This window comes from Vulpes vulpes, chromosome 6 (genome assembly GCF_048418805.1).
Source record: "Vulpes vulpes isolate BD-2025 chromosome 6, VulVul3, whole genome shotgun sequence".
In the NCBI taxonomy this organism is placed as follows: domain Eukaryota; kingdom Metazoa; phylum Chordata; class Mammalia; order Carnivora; family Canidae; genus Vulpes; species Vulpes vulpes.
The window spans coordinates 107,640,348-107,655,281 of record NC_132785.1 but is presented as its reverse complement, the minus strand read 5'-3'; the positions used below and the strand labels follow the sequence as shown (position 1 = coordinate 107,655,281).

The 14,934-nt window shown below is 39.1% G+C and overlaps 1 protein-coding gene across 19 annotated transcripts in view; it reads right to left on the bottom strand.

The window, feature by feature from the left end:
- Positions 1–14,076, bottom strand: part of ZNF410 (zinc finger protein 410) — a 39,557-nt gene extending 25,481 nt beyond the window's left edge. For 6 of the 19 annotated variants that reach the window (XR_012002234.1, XR_012002237.1, XM_026008570.2 and 3 more), the window contains exons 1-3: positions 13,737–14,076; positions 2,176–2,236; positions 1,080–1,262 (exon numbers count right to left, since the gene is read on the bottom strand). Coding sequence is in view for 10 of the 19 variants with exons in the window: in XM_026008570.2 (XP_025864355.2) it covers positions 1,080–1,112 (33 nt within the window). In the remaining 9 variants the exon portion in view is untranslated. Of the gene's footprint in view, positions 1–1,079; positions 1,263–2,175; positions 2,237–10,672; positions 10,708–12,686; positions 12,824–13,736 lie in introns of all 19 variants that reach the window. The other 13 variants (XR_012002235.1, XM_072761992.1, XM_072761985.1 and 10 more) reach the window with 8 other exon arrangements.
- Between the last annotated feature and the right edge of the window lie 858 nt (positions 14,077–14,934).

The window sequence follows — 14,934 nt, the reverse complement described above, 5'->3', positions numbered from 1 at the left end:
ATTGAAAAATACAAATTGTTAGGAATGAATCTAAACCTCCGAATTTACCAAAAATTCATAGTGTAATTAAGTCTTCATTGCTCACTAGTCTCAACCACATTCACAGAAAAATGATTAACTACAAGACACATTCAAAGTTATTTTTATCAAGTCCTCTGTTTTAAAGAAAACCTCTATCACCTTCTATCAAACAGAAAAGACAAAAATAATATGTTTTAATGAAGGCTATTAAAAAGTTAACTAATTTCATTTTACAAAGCACTTTTCTGTGTATTGGTTCATTTAATCCTCACCGTAATTCAGTAAGACTGAACATGTATTTTAAAGATAAGGAATCAAGTTGAAGACATCAAATGACTTATCTAAGGTTACATGAGTAGTTAGGAGAAGTAAGTCTTCAAACTTACGTAACCTGATTCCAAATTCATTGACCTTTCCACTATGCGACACAGATGTACTAAAATTAAAGCAAGAGAAATGAATAATAAAAAAAAAATTTGGGGGGGGGCGCCTGGGTGGCTCAGTCAGTTAAGCGTCCAACTCTTGATCTCAGCTCAGGTCTTGATCTCAAGGTTGTGAGTTCAAGCCCCGTGTTGGGCTCCACACTAGACGTGGAGCCTACTTAAAAAATAAATAAAAATAATAAATAAATAAACAAGTAAATAAAGTTTAAATCCTCTAATCATACTTAGAAAGAGAACACTTTCAGATATATACAAAATTAATTGAAAAAATGGTTGTGGTAGTAAATATTTATATATGCATATACACATTCACATATATACCATATATATATAAAAATTTTGTCATGGTATAATTACCTAGATGTATAATAACTTATAATTACTTAAATAAATGTAAAAATAGGTAAAAATGGAGTTTTTAAATCTTTGAGAAAGTACTTAATGATAGAAAAAATAATAAACTAGTAGTTATGACCAAAACCATACAGCCCACAAATCTAAAATTTTACTATCTGGTTCATTACAGAAATTTACTGACTCCACTAAGGACAAACCTTGGAAGATAGCCCACAAAAAAATATAAATAAACAAATAAAAAGCACTGCCTGAACTCACCTCTGGTTTGGATTCTAACTCATCTGATAACATTGATTCAGCTTCCAAATCCTGTAGCTGTTCAAGGGACCAGTTAAAAATTTAATTCAGAGTCAATAACACCTTCTTGTAATGCTCATATTCCTCTAGGAAATGCTATGTTTTTCCTGTAAGATGTTGTGCTGGGTGGGTAATCAATTTAGCCTAAAAAAGGATAAGAGAATGAGAATTAGAGGATTGGAAAAATGTAGCTAAATGAACAAAGGCACCTCTCTACATATCCGAAAATCACAACAAGCAAGCAAATAAAGAATTCAGCCCCAAACACTTGTTTTAATATAGAATAAGCCCAACAAGTGTCAAAATCCACTAAAAGTTGTACTTTGTAGAATCTCTACTTCTAAGAATCTATTTTAAGAAACGATCTTAAAAATAGAAAAAATATATCCTCAAAAATGTCATGTTAGCATCTGTAATAATAAACAACTGCAAGCAAGATATAAATACACATATATACCCAATACTTAGGGAATGGTTAATTAGATTATGGCACTGTCACTTAAAAATAACAGTTCTGAAAATAATGCAACCACAGCAAAAAGTACTAATGACACGTTAAATTAAAACAAAATGCAAAATTATATACTTGCTATCATTAAAACTAATTAAGATATGAGAAGAAAAAAATAAAAGGAAATTAATACAACTATGATAGTAGCTAGATTAGGTGGCAAGCTGGTATGACTATTTCTTGTCTCAATTTCCTCATCTTTCTAAAAGTACTTATACAGTCAAAATCTGAACATGTTTCCCAAAAGTAGTACCCTTGGGACCCTGGTGCAGCTGTTTTCCCCTCATAATTAAAATTATTCAATTTCTTATTGAATAAGAGATTATTCTTATAATTTCTTTCTTATTGCTTAATTTTTTTCAGACTTTTGACAAAAGAGTCTACTTTAGTTTGTGCAATTGTTGCTAAAATTGGGAGCACTACTATATACAAAGTAATTATACAAGGTAAAATATACCCAGAATGGGAGTTTTCAATTAATACCAAGGTTAAGTAGAAAGTTAGAATAAGACAGACTTACTCTACAAAAAGGGCATTTAGAAGTACCTGAATAAGTGTTTATTGTCCTGTTGTGTCCTTCTTCTTCCCCTTGCTAGCTTCCAGAAATCTTCATTTTCATCATAAAAAAATAACAATTCACAAGATGTAAGTGAAAGTGTCCTTTTATTTAACTTTCCTACATAAAATCAAGTATCATAAATCTGACTTTTCCTTTCACATAGGTTTTTTTTTTTTTATTCAAGCACTATACATAATAGTACAAAGTAGTTTATTCGGGATCCCTGGGTGGCGCAGCGGTTTGGCGCCTGCCTTTGGCCCAGGGCACGATCCTGGAGACCCGGGATCGAGTCCCACGTCCGGCTCCCGGTGCATGGGGCCTGCTTCTTCCTCTGCCTGTGTCTCTGCCTCTCTCTCTCTCTGTGACTATCATAAATAAATAAAAATAAATCTTAAAAAAACAACAACAACAACAAAGTAGTTTATTCATTCTTCTTTTTCACTGAGGAAGGAATCAAGGCTCAGTACATCATTTCTCAAGTTATTAAGCTGCAGAACCAGGACTCCCACCCATAGAACAGGCTCGCATATATCTACTTATGTTTATCTACGTCAGACCTTGAAACACCAGGGTTTAAGAATTCCTTTTCCCCAATTCCAGTTCATCTCAAGAAGCCAAGAAATAACAAAATACTTATTTATTTTTAAGGTTCTTCAAACTTTTGAGTTTCTGAGATTGTAGTAAAACCTCTAAGAAACTAGACAACTATTTGCTGCCCTTTATATTAATTTTCTTAGAAACCAATGATGCTGGCTGTGCTTCTATTATCCTTACCTAATGAAAAATGGGAAAAAAAAGTTTATGAAAATGTGCACTGACGGGAAAAATCATATACTAGTTCTTAGACATTTTTACAAAGCTGTAATAATTTAAAGAAGGAAGCTGCCAGCTCATAGTTTAAGAGCCACCTCTGGGGGATCCCTGGGTGGCTCAGTGGTTTAGTGCCTGCCTTCAGCCGAGGACATTATCCTGGAGTCCCGGGATCGAGTCCCACATCAGGCTCCCTACATGGAGCCTGCTTCTCCCTCTGCCTATGTCTCTGCCTCTCTTTCTCTCTGTCTGTGTCTCTCATGAATAAATAAAACCTTTAAAAAAAAAAAAAAGAGCCACCTCTAAACCACCATTTCTCAAGAGTCCATGGTTATCTATGATATCTTTTTATTTTAGCGTCTTCACTTCAGTGATAATCTTTTAAAAAATAAATAGTGCAAGCATTTTCTGGAACAAATGGGTGGGTATCCATTCTATAACTGAGTTCTGCCCAAATTTGGTGCCTACATTTGTGGTTTGTAGTGTACTGTATGAACTAAAGAGAGACTAGTAGGATACATAGAAAAGGCAGGCTGACCTCAAGAGAATCTGTACTGGAGCACTCAGTACCTCATCAAGTGTACTGTGTGAATCTCATCTTTAACACAGCAACTTACTATGTATATTAGCCGGAAGTATGATAGCAAATATGCAATTAAATTTGTTTCTATCCTCAATTCTCATTAAGAGGTTTCAAAAACAGCAGCACAAATTTTTAAATAATAGCTTTACTGAGATATAATTCATATACCATATAATTCACTCATTTAAAGAGTACAGTCAGGGTCCCTGGGTGGCTCAGTCAGTTAAGTGGCTGCCTTCAGTTCAGGTCACAATCCCAGGGTCCTGGGATCCAATCCTCGCAACCACAACCAGCTCCCTGCTCAGTGGGGAGTCTGCTTCTCCTTCTACCCTTCCCCCCTGCTTGCGCTCTTTCTCTCTCACGCTCTCTCTCTTAAATAATTACAATCTTAAAAAAAAAAAAAGAGTACAGTTAAATGTTTCTTAGTATATTCACAGAGTTTTGCAACCACAACCACAATCAATTTTACAATTTCATCATCCCCAAAAAGAAACCCTGTATCTCTCAGCAATCACTCTCCATTTTCTCCCAAGCCCTCCCCTGACCAGGCCTAGACAACCATTAATCTATTCCTGTCTCTACAGATTTGTTTACAAAAATTTCTAAACATTTCACATAAATGGAATTATACATGTGATCTTTTATGCTTGGTTGCAATCACTTAGCATAACACTCCCAAGGTTCATCCCTGTTGTAGCATCAGTACTTAATTTATTTTTATTGCAAAGTAATATTCTATTATTCTATTGTATTGAATTATATTTTATTTATTCATGTATCAGTTAAAGGAATTGGATTATTTCTACAATTTGGCTATTATGGACAATGCTATGAACATGATGTACAAGTTTTTGAGTGGACATACGTTGTTACGCTTTTTGGATATATACCTAGAAGTGGAATTGCTAGGTCATATGATAACTCTATGTTTAACCTCTTGAGGAATTACCAGGCTGTTTCCCAAAGTGTCTATACCATTTCATTATCTTATCAGCAGTGGATTTCTCTACATCATCACCAACATATTATTAAAGCCCTCCTAGTAGGTATGAATGGTAACTCATTGTGGTTGTGAGTTGTATTACCTGATGACTAATGATGTTGAGCATCCCGGCATGTGCTTATAGATATGCACATCTCTGCATGTGCATCTTTCTAGGAAAAATACTTATTCAGATTACTGGCCCATTTTTAAAATTGAGTTGTCTTTTTCTTATTGAGTTGTAAGAGTTCTTTATATATTCTAGATACAGCCCCTTATCAGATAGATGATTTGTACAAACTTTCTCCCATTCTGTGTGCTATCTTCTCATTTGCAACACAAATCTTATCTTCACTTGAACAAGGCAACTCTAACTGCGATTATTTAACAATACCTCATTAAAACTGGTATTCAAGGACTTCTAGTTTTCTTCATATGTGAGATCTCATTATCACAAGCTGCTTAACAATGTCTTGACATAAAAAAAAAAACCAATGTCTTGACATTGTAAATACTCCTTGTCTGATATTCTCTGCATTAGTATTACTAAAGTTAAGATGTACAAACAGAGGAAATAAGTTATTGAATCCAAGGCTAAACCTTTCCACTATGAAGTTCAACATTAAGTACCGCATTTCAGAAAAAAATCTCTACCACATCATATGAATGTTATTTTGAGTTTTGTTTTATGGTGTGGTTTACAATTATAAACTTATTCATAAAGATATAAATCATGGCAACACTGATATAATCCTAATAACCTAAACTATACTACCTATATGGTTCCTAGAGCCATCAAAACATTAGACTGCTGATATTGTAATAAGATTGTTTGTTGGGGCACCTGGGTGGCTCAGTGGTTGAGCATCTGCTTGGGTCATGGTCCCAGAGTCCTGGGATGGAGTCCCTCAACGGACTCCCCACAGGGAGCCTGCTTCTCCCTCTTCCTAATGTTTCTGCCCCTCTCTCTCTCTCTGTCTCTCATGAATAAATAAATAAAATCTTTATAACAAGTTTGTTTGATGACATATGGTAACTACCCTTACCTTGGTGAGCACTGAGTAGTGTATCAAATTGTGGTAATGTACTGAATTGTCAAATCACTATGTTGTATACCTGAAACTAACATTTTATGTCAACTATTCATCACTTAAAAATAAATATGTATTAGGGGGGATCCCTGGGTGGCGCACCGGTTTAGCGCCTGCCTTTGGCCCAGGGCACGATCCTGGAGACCCGGGATCCAATCCCACATCGGGCTCCCGGTGCATGGAGCCTGCTTCTCCCTCTGCTTATGTCTCTGCCTCTCTCTCTCTCTCTGTGACTATCATAAATAAATAAAAAATTAAAAAATTTAAAAAATAAAATAAAATAAATATGTATTAGATTGCTTAAAGAAAACAATCTTGGTTCAGCATATATTAATTTTCTTAAAAAATCCACTGACCCTACCACTGTTACTGAATTATTCGTAAATTTGTTTTAATTTTATAGTTAAGAGCTACTGGGGCTTCGACATAGGAAGGATAAGAATTACTACCTAGCTTTATGTCAAAGTATATTTAGAGTAATCATAACAAAAATAATTTGCCAGTATGGGGGCCAATATAGTGTCCAATGCAAAGTTCTACCTTTAAATGCAATTTGCATGACACTGGAGTGGAAAGCACTGCTCTAACTCAAAAGGAAGCTATTTTCTTTTCTTTTCTTTTTTTTTTTTTTTTTAAGATTTTATTTATTTATTCATGAGAGACACAGAGAGAGACAGAGGCAGAAACACAGGCAGAGGGAGAAGCAGGCTCCATGCAAGGAGCCCAATGTGGGACTCGATCCCCAGTCTCCAGGATCACACCCCGGGCTGCAGGGTTGCTAAACCTGCTGTGCCACCGGGGCTGCCCATTTTTCTTTTCTTTTTCTTTTTCTTTTTTTAAGACTGAGGTTTTCTTTCCTCCCTTTTCTTTCTTTTTTAGATTTTATTTATTGAAAGAGAAAGAGCAAAAGTGGGAGGAGGAAGAGGGAGAAGCAGACCCCCCACTGTGCAGAGCACCTGATGATGCAGGACTCAATCCCAGGACCTTAAACTCATGACCTGAGCCAAAGGCAGACACAACTGATTGAGCCACTCAGGCGCCCAGGAAGCTATTTTTAAGGTAATTATGGGTCTCAAGGAGATTTCTTCCCAGGCTTTCTTATGCTATTAATTAGGATAAGAGACTAGGAATGCAATACTGAGTAGTCACCTCAAGTTTATTAATGTAAACACTAAATATTTGTGTATGTAGGGGAGGGGGTTGGTATCTTTACCTGGTAGACAGGCAAAATTTACATCCCTATTTCCTTTTAAATTAGAAAAATTACCCCCATAAATAACAAAAGAGATAGACATTTAACCATCAGCAACCAAGAATAGGCCCATCAAATCACATTTTCCACAAATCGTAAATAAGGCATCTTGGCTCTTAATAAAGAGTCCACACAAAATAAAGTGATCTCAGATACCCAGGAATTGGTCTAATAAATACTACTAATAAATATAAAATAAGTAGTTCTAGTCAAACCCTTTCTCCCTCTACCCTTGACAACAAATGAATTTTACTGCGTGCATGGTTCCCTATGGCCATATTAGACTGCTTGAAGAAAACAATCCTGGTCCAGGATAAATTATATTTTTTAGAAATCCACTGACCCTGCCAATGCTATTATATTAATAGCTAATAATAGCAGATATGTTAATATGTTATCCTACAATCAGCCTAAAGGTTAAAAAGAAGGCAGACAAATACAAACCTTTGCAATGAACCAAAGCAAAGAACACAGGAAGCCCTGAAAAGTTCTGTAAATTGGTAATGAGAAAACTCATAACAAAAGCGAAGCAGATTTAAGACAATAGCAATCTCTAGGATCTAAACCATCCTGAGAACAATTCTTTTTCTGTTTTTAGCCAAATAAACAAATCCTGAGAACTGAAGTCTGATTAACTGTATTCTTCTTCAGCAAATTATGCATTAACATTAGGAGCTGAACAAATTAAATAAAGAAGCTGAGATATGTTTATTAACAACAACAACAAAAAAAAAAAAAATCCAAGGTCTCTAAAACAGAAATCTAAATTCTGCCTCTGACTTTTTGGTTGAGACCTAGGCAAGCTACTCATGTTTTTGGCCCTGGGAAACTCATCTGAAATATAGATGAAACAAATCTACTTTAGGATTATTTATGTATCAGTCAATAGAAATAATTACAAAATTCTTCAGAAACAAAGTTCTGCATAAGTGTTTAAGAAACAGGTAAATATATCAAATGCTTTGTATACTATAAAATGTTAAGAAATGTGCCTGAGTGGCTCAGTTGGTAGAGCAAGTGACTCGAGTCATGAGTTCAAGCCTCATACTGGATGTAGAGCTTAAAATAAAATCTTAAAAAGAAAAGAAATCTGTCTTTGTTATGGAGTCCAAATTTCCTATAAAACAATTGTTTTCAAACATTTCAACTGCAACCCACAATAAGATACATTTTCCATCAAATCCCAGAGAATGAAACACACTGAGACACATACAAACCATATATTTTCATGAAACAGTGCCAGCCTATGCTAATCTCATGCACTCTGAATTTTTTAAAATAAAATCACTAAATTTATCTCAAAAGTTACTTAATAGATTACATCCCAAAGATTGAAAAACAGTATAAAGTATCTTCGAAATCTAAAATACATATATTAAACAGAGATTCAGCCATAAATGTAAAGCCATTAATATATACCTGCTATAAATATTTATTACAATCAGCAATTATTGATCAGTCTTGGGAAAACTGAAATTACTTAAATCCTCACACAAGGCAGGAATTAGTAGTTAACACCATATTGGGAAGGTAAAGATAGCCTAAAACTAATACAGGCTGCATGGAGACATATTGGGTGGAATAAACAAGCCAAAATAAACTAAACACGCAGCATTGGAACACAGCTGATACAGGTATCTTGTCTCAATCCTGACTGCCATACAGAGAGGAGTGTATTCCAAAGGGAAAGATGACCAGGGGCTCTTATTGCTGTCTCAAGAAAGAAACAGTATCATTGTGTCAACTTCTAAAAAGCAATGTAATTCCATCCCAGGAAAACAAAGTCTAGAACATCAATACTGCTCTTATTTGAGGGAGGTAGAAAATGCCTTGACCCAGTTTCAGAAAGGAGAAGGGTGGGGCAGTGAGAAAAAAGAGGCAAGAAATTGAGAAACACCGTGGTCCCCCAGCTGGTCACCAATCTGCTTCTCCCTCCATACCTACCTCCAGCTGACCACAAATATAGACCCAAACAATGCTTCACTAAAGATAAAAAACTAAAACAAAAATTCTACTAATGGTAGGGAATTACCATGATCAAAAATTAAAGTAAAATTTAAAAAGCAGTTTAAATTTTGGTATAAAACAATAGTCTTAGGGGAAAGAAAAACCAAGTAACCTTTTATAGTCATATCTAGTATATTATGAAAGTTGATTAAATTCTAACAATAAAGTGGTATATAACAGGTACTAGTGAAAGAAATTTGGAATGGAGAACTGTGAAGCCAGAATGAATCTTAGAAACTATCAGGTTCATCCTGGACCTTCCGTCTTCCTTTCCAGGATCTGCTGAGGTGTTCCATTCCCATAGCCCTCATGTTTATTCTAGTCACCTCCCCATTTCTCTCCAATTCTTTAGAGCCAAATTTATCAAGAGACTGGTCTCCACTTTCAACTCTCCAATCACTATCCAATCCCATCACTTCACTAAAACTTCTCTTGTAAAGGTTACCAAAGATCTTCATGTTACCAAATTCGATAGACACTTTGGAGCCCTAATCTTACTTGACCTTTGTAATGACCAACTATTGTTTTTAATTGTCCCACATTCATTTCCCCTACTTGAGTGATAAATCGATGTTATGTTTGGGGATCTAAGCCTCTCCCATTGGATATGCCCTTGGTAAGATCATAGATTAAGGTATTCTTTTCTTCATTGGCCAACTGTTGCACACTTGACCCACATTGAACAAAACAGACACTTTTCCTCAGAATGTGAATTGTAAAAGAAGTAACAAAGGGTTGAAAACTGCTGCAGCAGCCCATTCATGCCAGTAATGATGCGAGCAGACTCCCCTGGGGCTGCTTGGATTCCTGTCCTTCATAAAGCCAGGGCCTTCATCATTTCCTTTAATCCCAAGAGCTGCCCACACCTTTGTTATGAATTCCTCTTCTGAAGCAAACTGGTCACTTGTAACCAGAGCCATAACTGGTATTATCCCTTAGAAGTACTGCCTCCTTTCTCAAATACTTTACTTACACTCTCTGCTTCCAAGATACATGTTCATTTTACACTCTCATCATTGCCATTCTTCTAGTTTCCTTTTTTTTTTTCTTCTTCTTCTTCTAGTTTCTTTTGGTAATCCCTATACTCTTCCTGCACTCTACCTCTAAATATTAATATTCCTCAGGATACTATTTAGGCTCTCTCTTCTTGCTACAATATCCTCCAAGTGTGAATTTGTATCTTTAAATGATACTGTCGCCAATTTTTTTTAAGTTTTTATTTAAATTCCAATTAGTTAACATACAGTATAATATTAGTTTCAGGTATATAACAATTATTCATTTCTTCCATACAATACCTGGTGCTCACCACCAAAATTTTAATCTATAGCTCTAATACTCTGAGCTGCAGACCTGTATATACAATTGCTTACTTGACGTCTCTGCTTAACGTTTTAACTCGATATCTCAAATTAAAATGTCCAAAATGAATTCTCTCCCAACCCTATCTGCCATCACACCATGCCAGTCTCACTCACCACAACCCTCCACTCAAGCTGGGACCACCACTGACCCCATTTAGGAGTCATTTTTATTACTTTCTTTCCTTTGCTCCCAATATCCAGTCCAGCTGCAAGTCCTATTGAGACAGCAAATCCACCTATTTCTATCTCTACTGCCACCTCCCTTTTTCAGGCCAGCATCAACACTTGCTCTAAACTACTGTTAGTGCTACCTAACTGGTCTCCCTGCTCTTGTCTCCCTCCATTCTATTCTCTTTACAGTAGTAAGGATTATCTTAAAATGTGATCTCACTCACCTGCTTGAAATTCTTTACTTGGCATCCCAATGCACCTAGAAAAAAATCCAAACTCTTTATCCTAGCATATAAGAACCTATGTGATCCTCTCCTCGTTCCCCAACCACACTCCAGAGTCACTTTCATTTGCTCACCAAGCTCTAGCCATCTTAGTTCCTTGAACAAATTAAGCTCTTTCTGATGTTAGAGATGTGCACATGTCATTTCCTCTACCTTGGAACACTGTCCCCTCTCTCCATTGGTTAGCTCTTTTTCACTCCTTTGGGCTCTGTTTAACTATCAACTCATTTAGAAAGGCTTTGACTGCCTGACCACCTTACCCAAAGAAGATTCCTAATACTTCCATCTTTAGTCTCTAACTCTCCTATTTCTAATTCCTTTAGTTTTATATAGTATTTGTTTTTTGCCTGGCTACCCCCTAAATTTTAAGTTCCATAAATAAGGGCAGGAACTAGTCTGTCTTGTTCATAACTTTACTTTCCCCTACCTAGCACAGTGTCTGGCAAAGTACTATATGTAATTCATAAGGAAGTTACATCTCCAAGAGTCATTTCTGATACTGTGACACTCTAAGGTTGTATTTACTATGAGATTAAAGGGCTTCCATATAAACTTCCCTGCAAGCACTTAGTAGGCACTAAGTATCTGTACAATGAATGAATGACATGCAAATAATACCAAAAATTTGTCTCTATTCCTGACCTTTCTTCTGAACTCCAGATTTCATTTCTAACTGCTTGGATATCCATCTCAAACCTAACAATGTCCAAAATCCAGATTATCATCTCCACCACCAAACCTGTTCTTCTTCCTATATTATCCACTTCAATTATTGCCCAATCTTCTTCCCACTCAGCTGCAAATTCTAGGTCTTTAACAATGTCTCATCCTCCATATTTAAATAACCCCAGTAGATAGCTGAAATATATGTAACCAATAAAACCACTCTTTATTTAAAAAATAAATAACCCCAGTAGTTCTGACTCCCTCAGATTTATTCCTCCTGTAATACTCTGTTTAGGGCTCATTATCTTTCAACTACACTATTAAAATAGGCTTCTAAGGGGTCAAGCTGCCCTAAAAATTCCCCTTTCAATGTGCTTTTTTTTTTTTTTTTAATTTATTCATGAGAGACACAGAGAGAGAGAGGTAGAGACACAGGCAGAGGGAGAAGCAGGCTCCATGCAGGGAGCCCCATGTGGGACTCAATTCCAGGACTCCAGGATCACGCCCTGGGCCGAAGGCAGGCGCTAAACTGCTGACCACCCAGGCGTCCCTCAGTCCACCTTTTTATGCAGCCACTTGCGTTATCTTTCTAAAACACAGAAATGCTTATGTTACTCTACTCATTCAAAATTCAGGGCCTGAGAATACTAGTCAAATTCCTAAGCCTGGCAGCATGGCATTTCAAATATTCTACAATGTATCCTCAACTACTGTTCCAGTTACAGCACTGTCCATATTCCTCAATTAACCCTTTACTCCAGCCGACAGGGACTGGCTTTTGAATGAACACACCAGCCTATATCAGTGCTCAAGTCTTTGCTTAGACTAGTTCTTCAACCAGTAATAAGTACTGCCAATCCAGTTGCGATGTTTTAAAATCCTTTCCAGTCTTTAAAATCCAACTCAAGTGCCATCCTCCAGTAAGACTCTGATCCTTTCCCTCCAGTAAGAACAAATCTCTCTTTTCCTTGGTGTTCTCACAACACAGTTTCACCTCTCTTTAGCAATTATTCCATCCTGTCTTGGCTGTTAATTGTCTACATGCATATTTTTTTCACTGGTTAAGGCCGCTGAATTTATTCATTCTAACTCTGCATTAACCAAGTGCGATGCTTTGAACAAATTAAGCATTCAGGAAGTATCTGTTGAATAAATAGATAAGTCTCTTCCCCCGGGGGGAGGGGGGAGCTAAGTAACTTGTCAAAAATTCAGACATTTACTTAGATGCATAATTTTTAAAAATAAGAACCTAAGGGCAGCCCCAATGGCCCAGCGGTTTAGCACCTGCCTTCAGTCCAGGGCCTGATTCTGGAGACCTGGGATCGAGTCCCGTCCCACGTCGGGCTCCCTGCATGGAGCCTGTTTCTCCCTCTGCCTGTGTCTCTGCCTCTCTCGCTGTGTGTGTCTCTCATAAATAAATAAAATCTTTAAAAAAAAAAAAAAAAAGAAGAAGAAGAACCTAAATCTTCTGTTCAGTTGAGTTTACTCTGTCGACGCTAAAATAACCCAAAGTGGAATTTCTCACTCCCTAACAACAAAATGCCACTGACTATTTCAGAATGTTTCTTTCATTCTCATTGAAAGTATGTTGCATTGACCCGCGTGCCAAAGTGAAGAAATACAAATTCTTAAGTCCCAAGTTAGCAATATTCAAACTTCCGAATGGTGCCCCATATCCCACATGCGTGAGCAAGTGGGATAAAGTTTAATCGACTAACTGCATTCTTGTCTCTGAAGAAACTTCAGAGGATAAATTTAACTTAACCTGCGAGCGCATTCAGCCCACAGCCTCGCCTGGAGACGATAGGAGGAGAAGCGAGCAGCCAAGCCCCTCAGAGCCGGCAGCCTTCCTCCTAGACTCAGGAAGTAAGTGGACGTATGAAGGAAGAAGGTAGCTCCGGGCCGAAAGAACCAGGGCAGAGTCCCCTTGGCATCCTCGTTCCCCCTCTGCAACGGCCTTACTGTGAGGCCCCAAGGGTCGCGGGCAGGCCCGGCTGCGGGTGCAGTCCGGCAGCCCCCGCCCTGGGGACTCGCTGACTCCAGCTTTCTCGGGACCGTCTTGTTCCCAAGCCCCCGCCCTCAAAACCAAGCAAAGGAGCCGAAACCTCCGCCCCACTACGCCGCGAGGGGCAGGGCCGAAGCCGCAGGGCTTTAGACCGGCCGCTCCCGGGCCCGCCAGATCTGGGAGGGTGCCCAAGGGGGGCGGTTTCCCTGTCCTCTCCGGGCGGGGGGAGGGGGAGCGAATTCGGCCCCCGCTCCCGAGAGGCCGCGACCGGCTCCCTCCCTGCCGGGGACCACCTAGCCGCGCGGGTGTGGCCTGGCCCGGCCCGGAGCTCACCTTTCCGTCCCGGGCAGCCGGCTGGCCGTCAGGCGGTCCCGAATTCCGTCCACACACAGCGTCTTCCGGCTCCCGCCGGAAGCAGCGGGAGCGCGGGACAGGAAGTTTGGCCGGCCCCCAACGCTCACACCCACTCGCTCGCCCCCGGCCGGACGGCGGCCGCCCCGCGCCGGGGACAGCCTGAGGCGGGCGAGGCGGGCGGGGACCCGGCTGTCCGAGCGGGGCTGGACCCCCCCGGGACGCTAGGAGCTGCGGTCTCCGGCGTCCTAGTCATTCCAGGCCTCGGGGCCCCGTGGTCTGCGAAACCCGAAAAACGGGGTCAGTGCATTCCAGCCGTGACGTCGCCGCTTCCTCGCAGCGGCAGATGAGGTAGTTTTTCCTGTCAGCTGAGATCGGAACTAGTTACAATGGAGGCCAGCGAGAAGGAGAGCACTCCTTAAACGCTGACCAGAGTTCTCACTGAAGAGGAACACTTCGAAGCTTCACTGCTTGAGAAGGGAACTTGCAGAATCTAGCTCAGCATTGCATTCGCACAGGGTAAGAATTGAGACTCGAGTGTACGACTTTCCTTGTAACATGATCTCCCCAGAGTCTGGGTTCCCTGTGTTAGGATGCAAAGAGGTCTCGGATATCCACACTGGGGACTAAAACACTTGAGCTCCAGGCTGGATGCCACAACTTACTTGTTAGAGCTTTATGCGGTTGAGACTTTTTTGAAATTACTCATTTGTGAGTACCTGCTGTGTGCCAAAGGATGAGGACCTCAACTGAGGCAGTGGCAGTGATGGAAATTAAAGGCGTTCTCTAAGAAAGGTATTTATTTTCAAGGTTGAACACAAGCCTTGATGATAGGCATCTGAATGAGTGAGGGAGTAGTAGTTTGGGTGTGCAAAGGATGGTGATTTAAAAACAAAGTAGAAACACGTAAGAGGAAGGTAATTCCTTTTTGGATAAACAGTCTATCCCAGGTGTCAACAGGATATTTTACTTGGGAGGTCTTAAGCTCGAGTAAGAGGTCAGAAATAGAAATGTACTCTGCCTTTGGCCCAGGCCATGATCCCGGGTCCTGGGATGGAGTCCCGCATCAGGGTCCTGCGAGGAGCCTGCTTCTCACTCTGCCTCTCTGTTTCTTATGAATAAATAAAATCTTAAAAAAAAGAAAAGAAAGAAAGAAAGAAGATTTGGGAGTTATCAACAT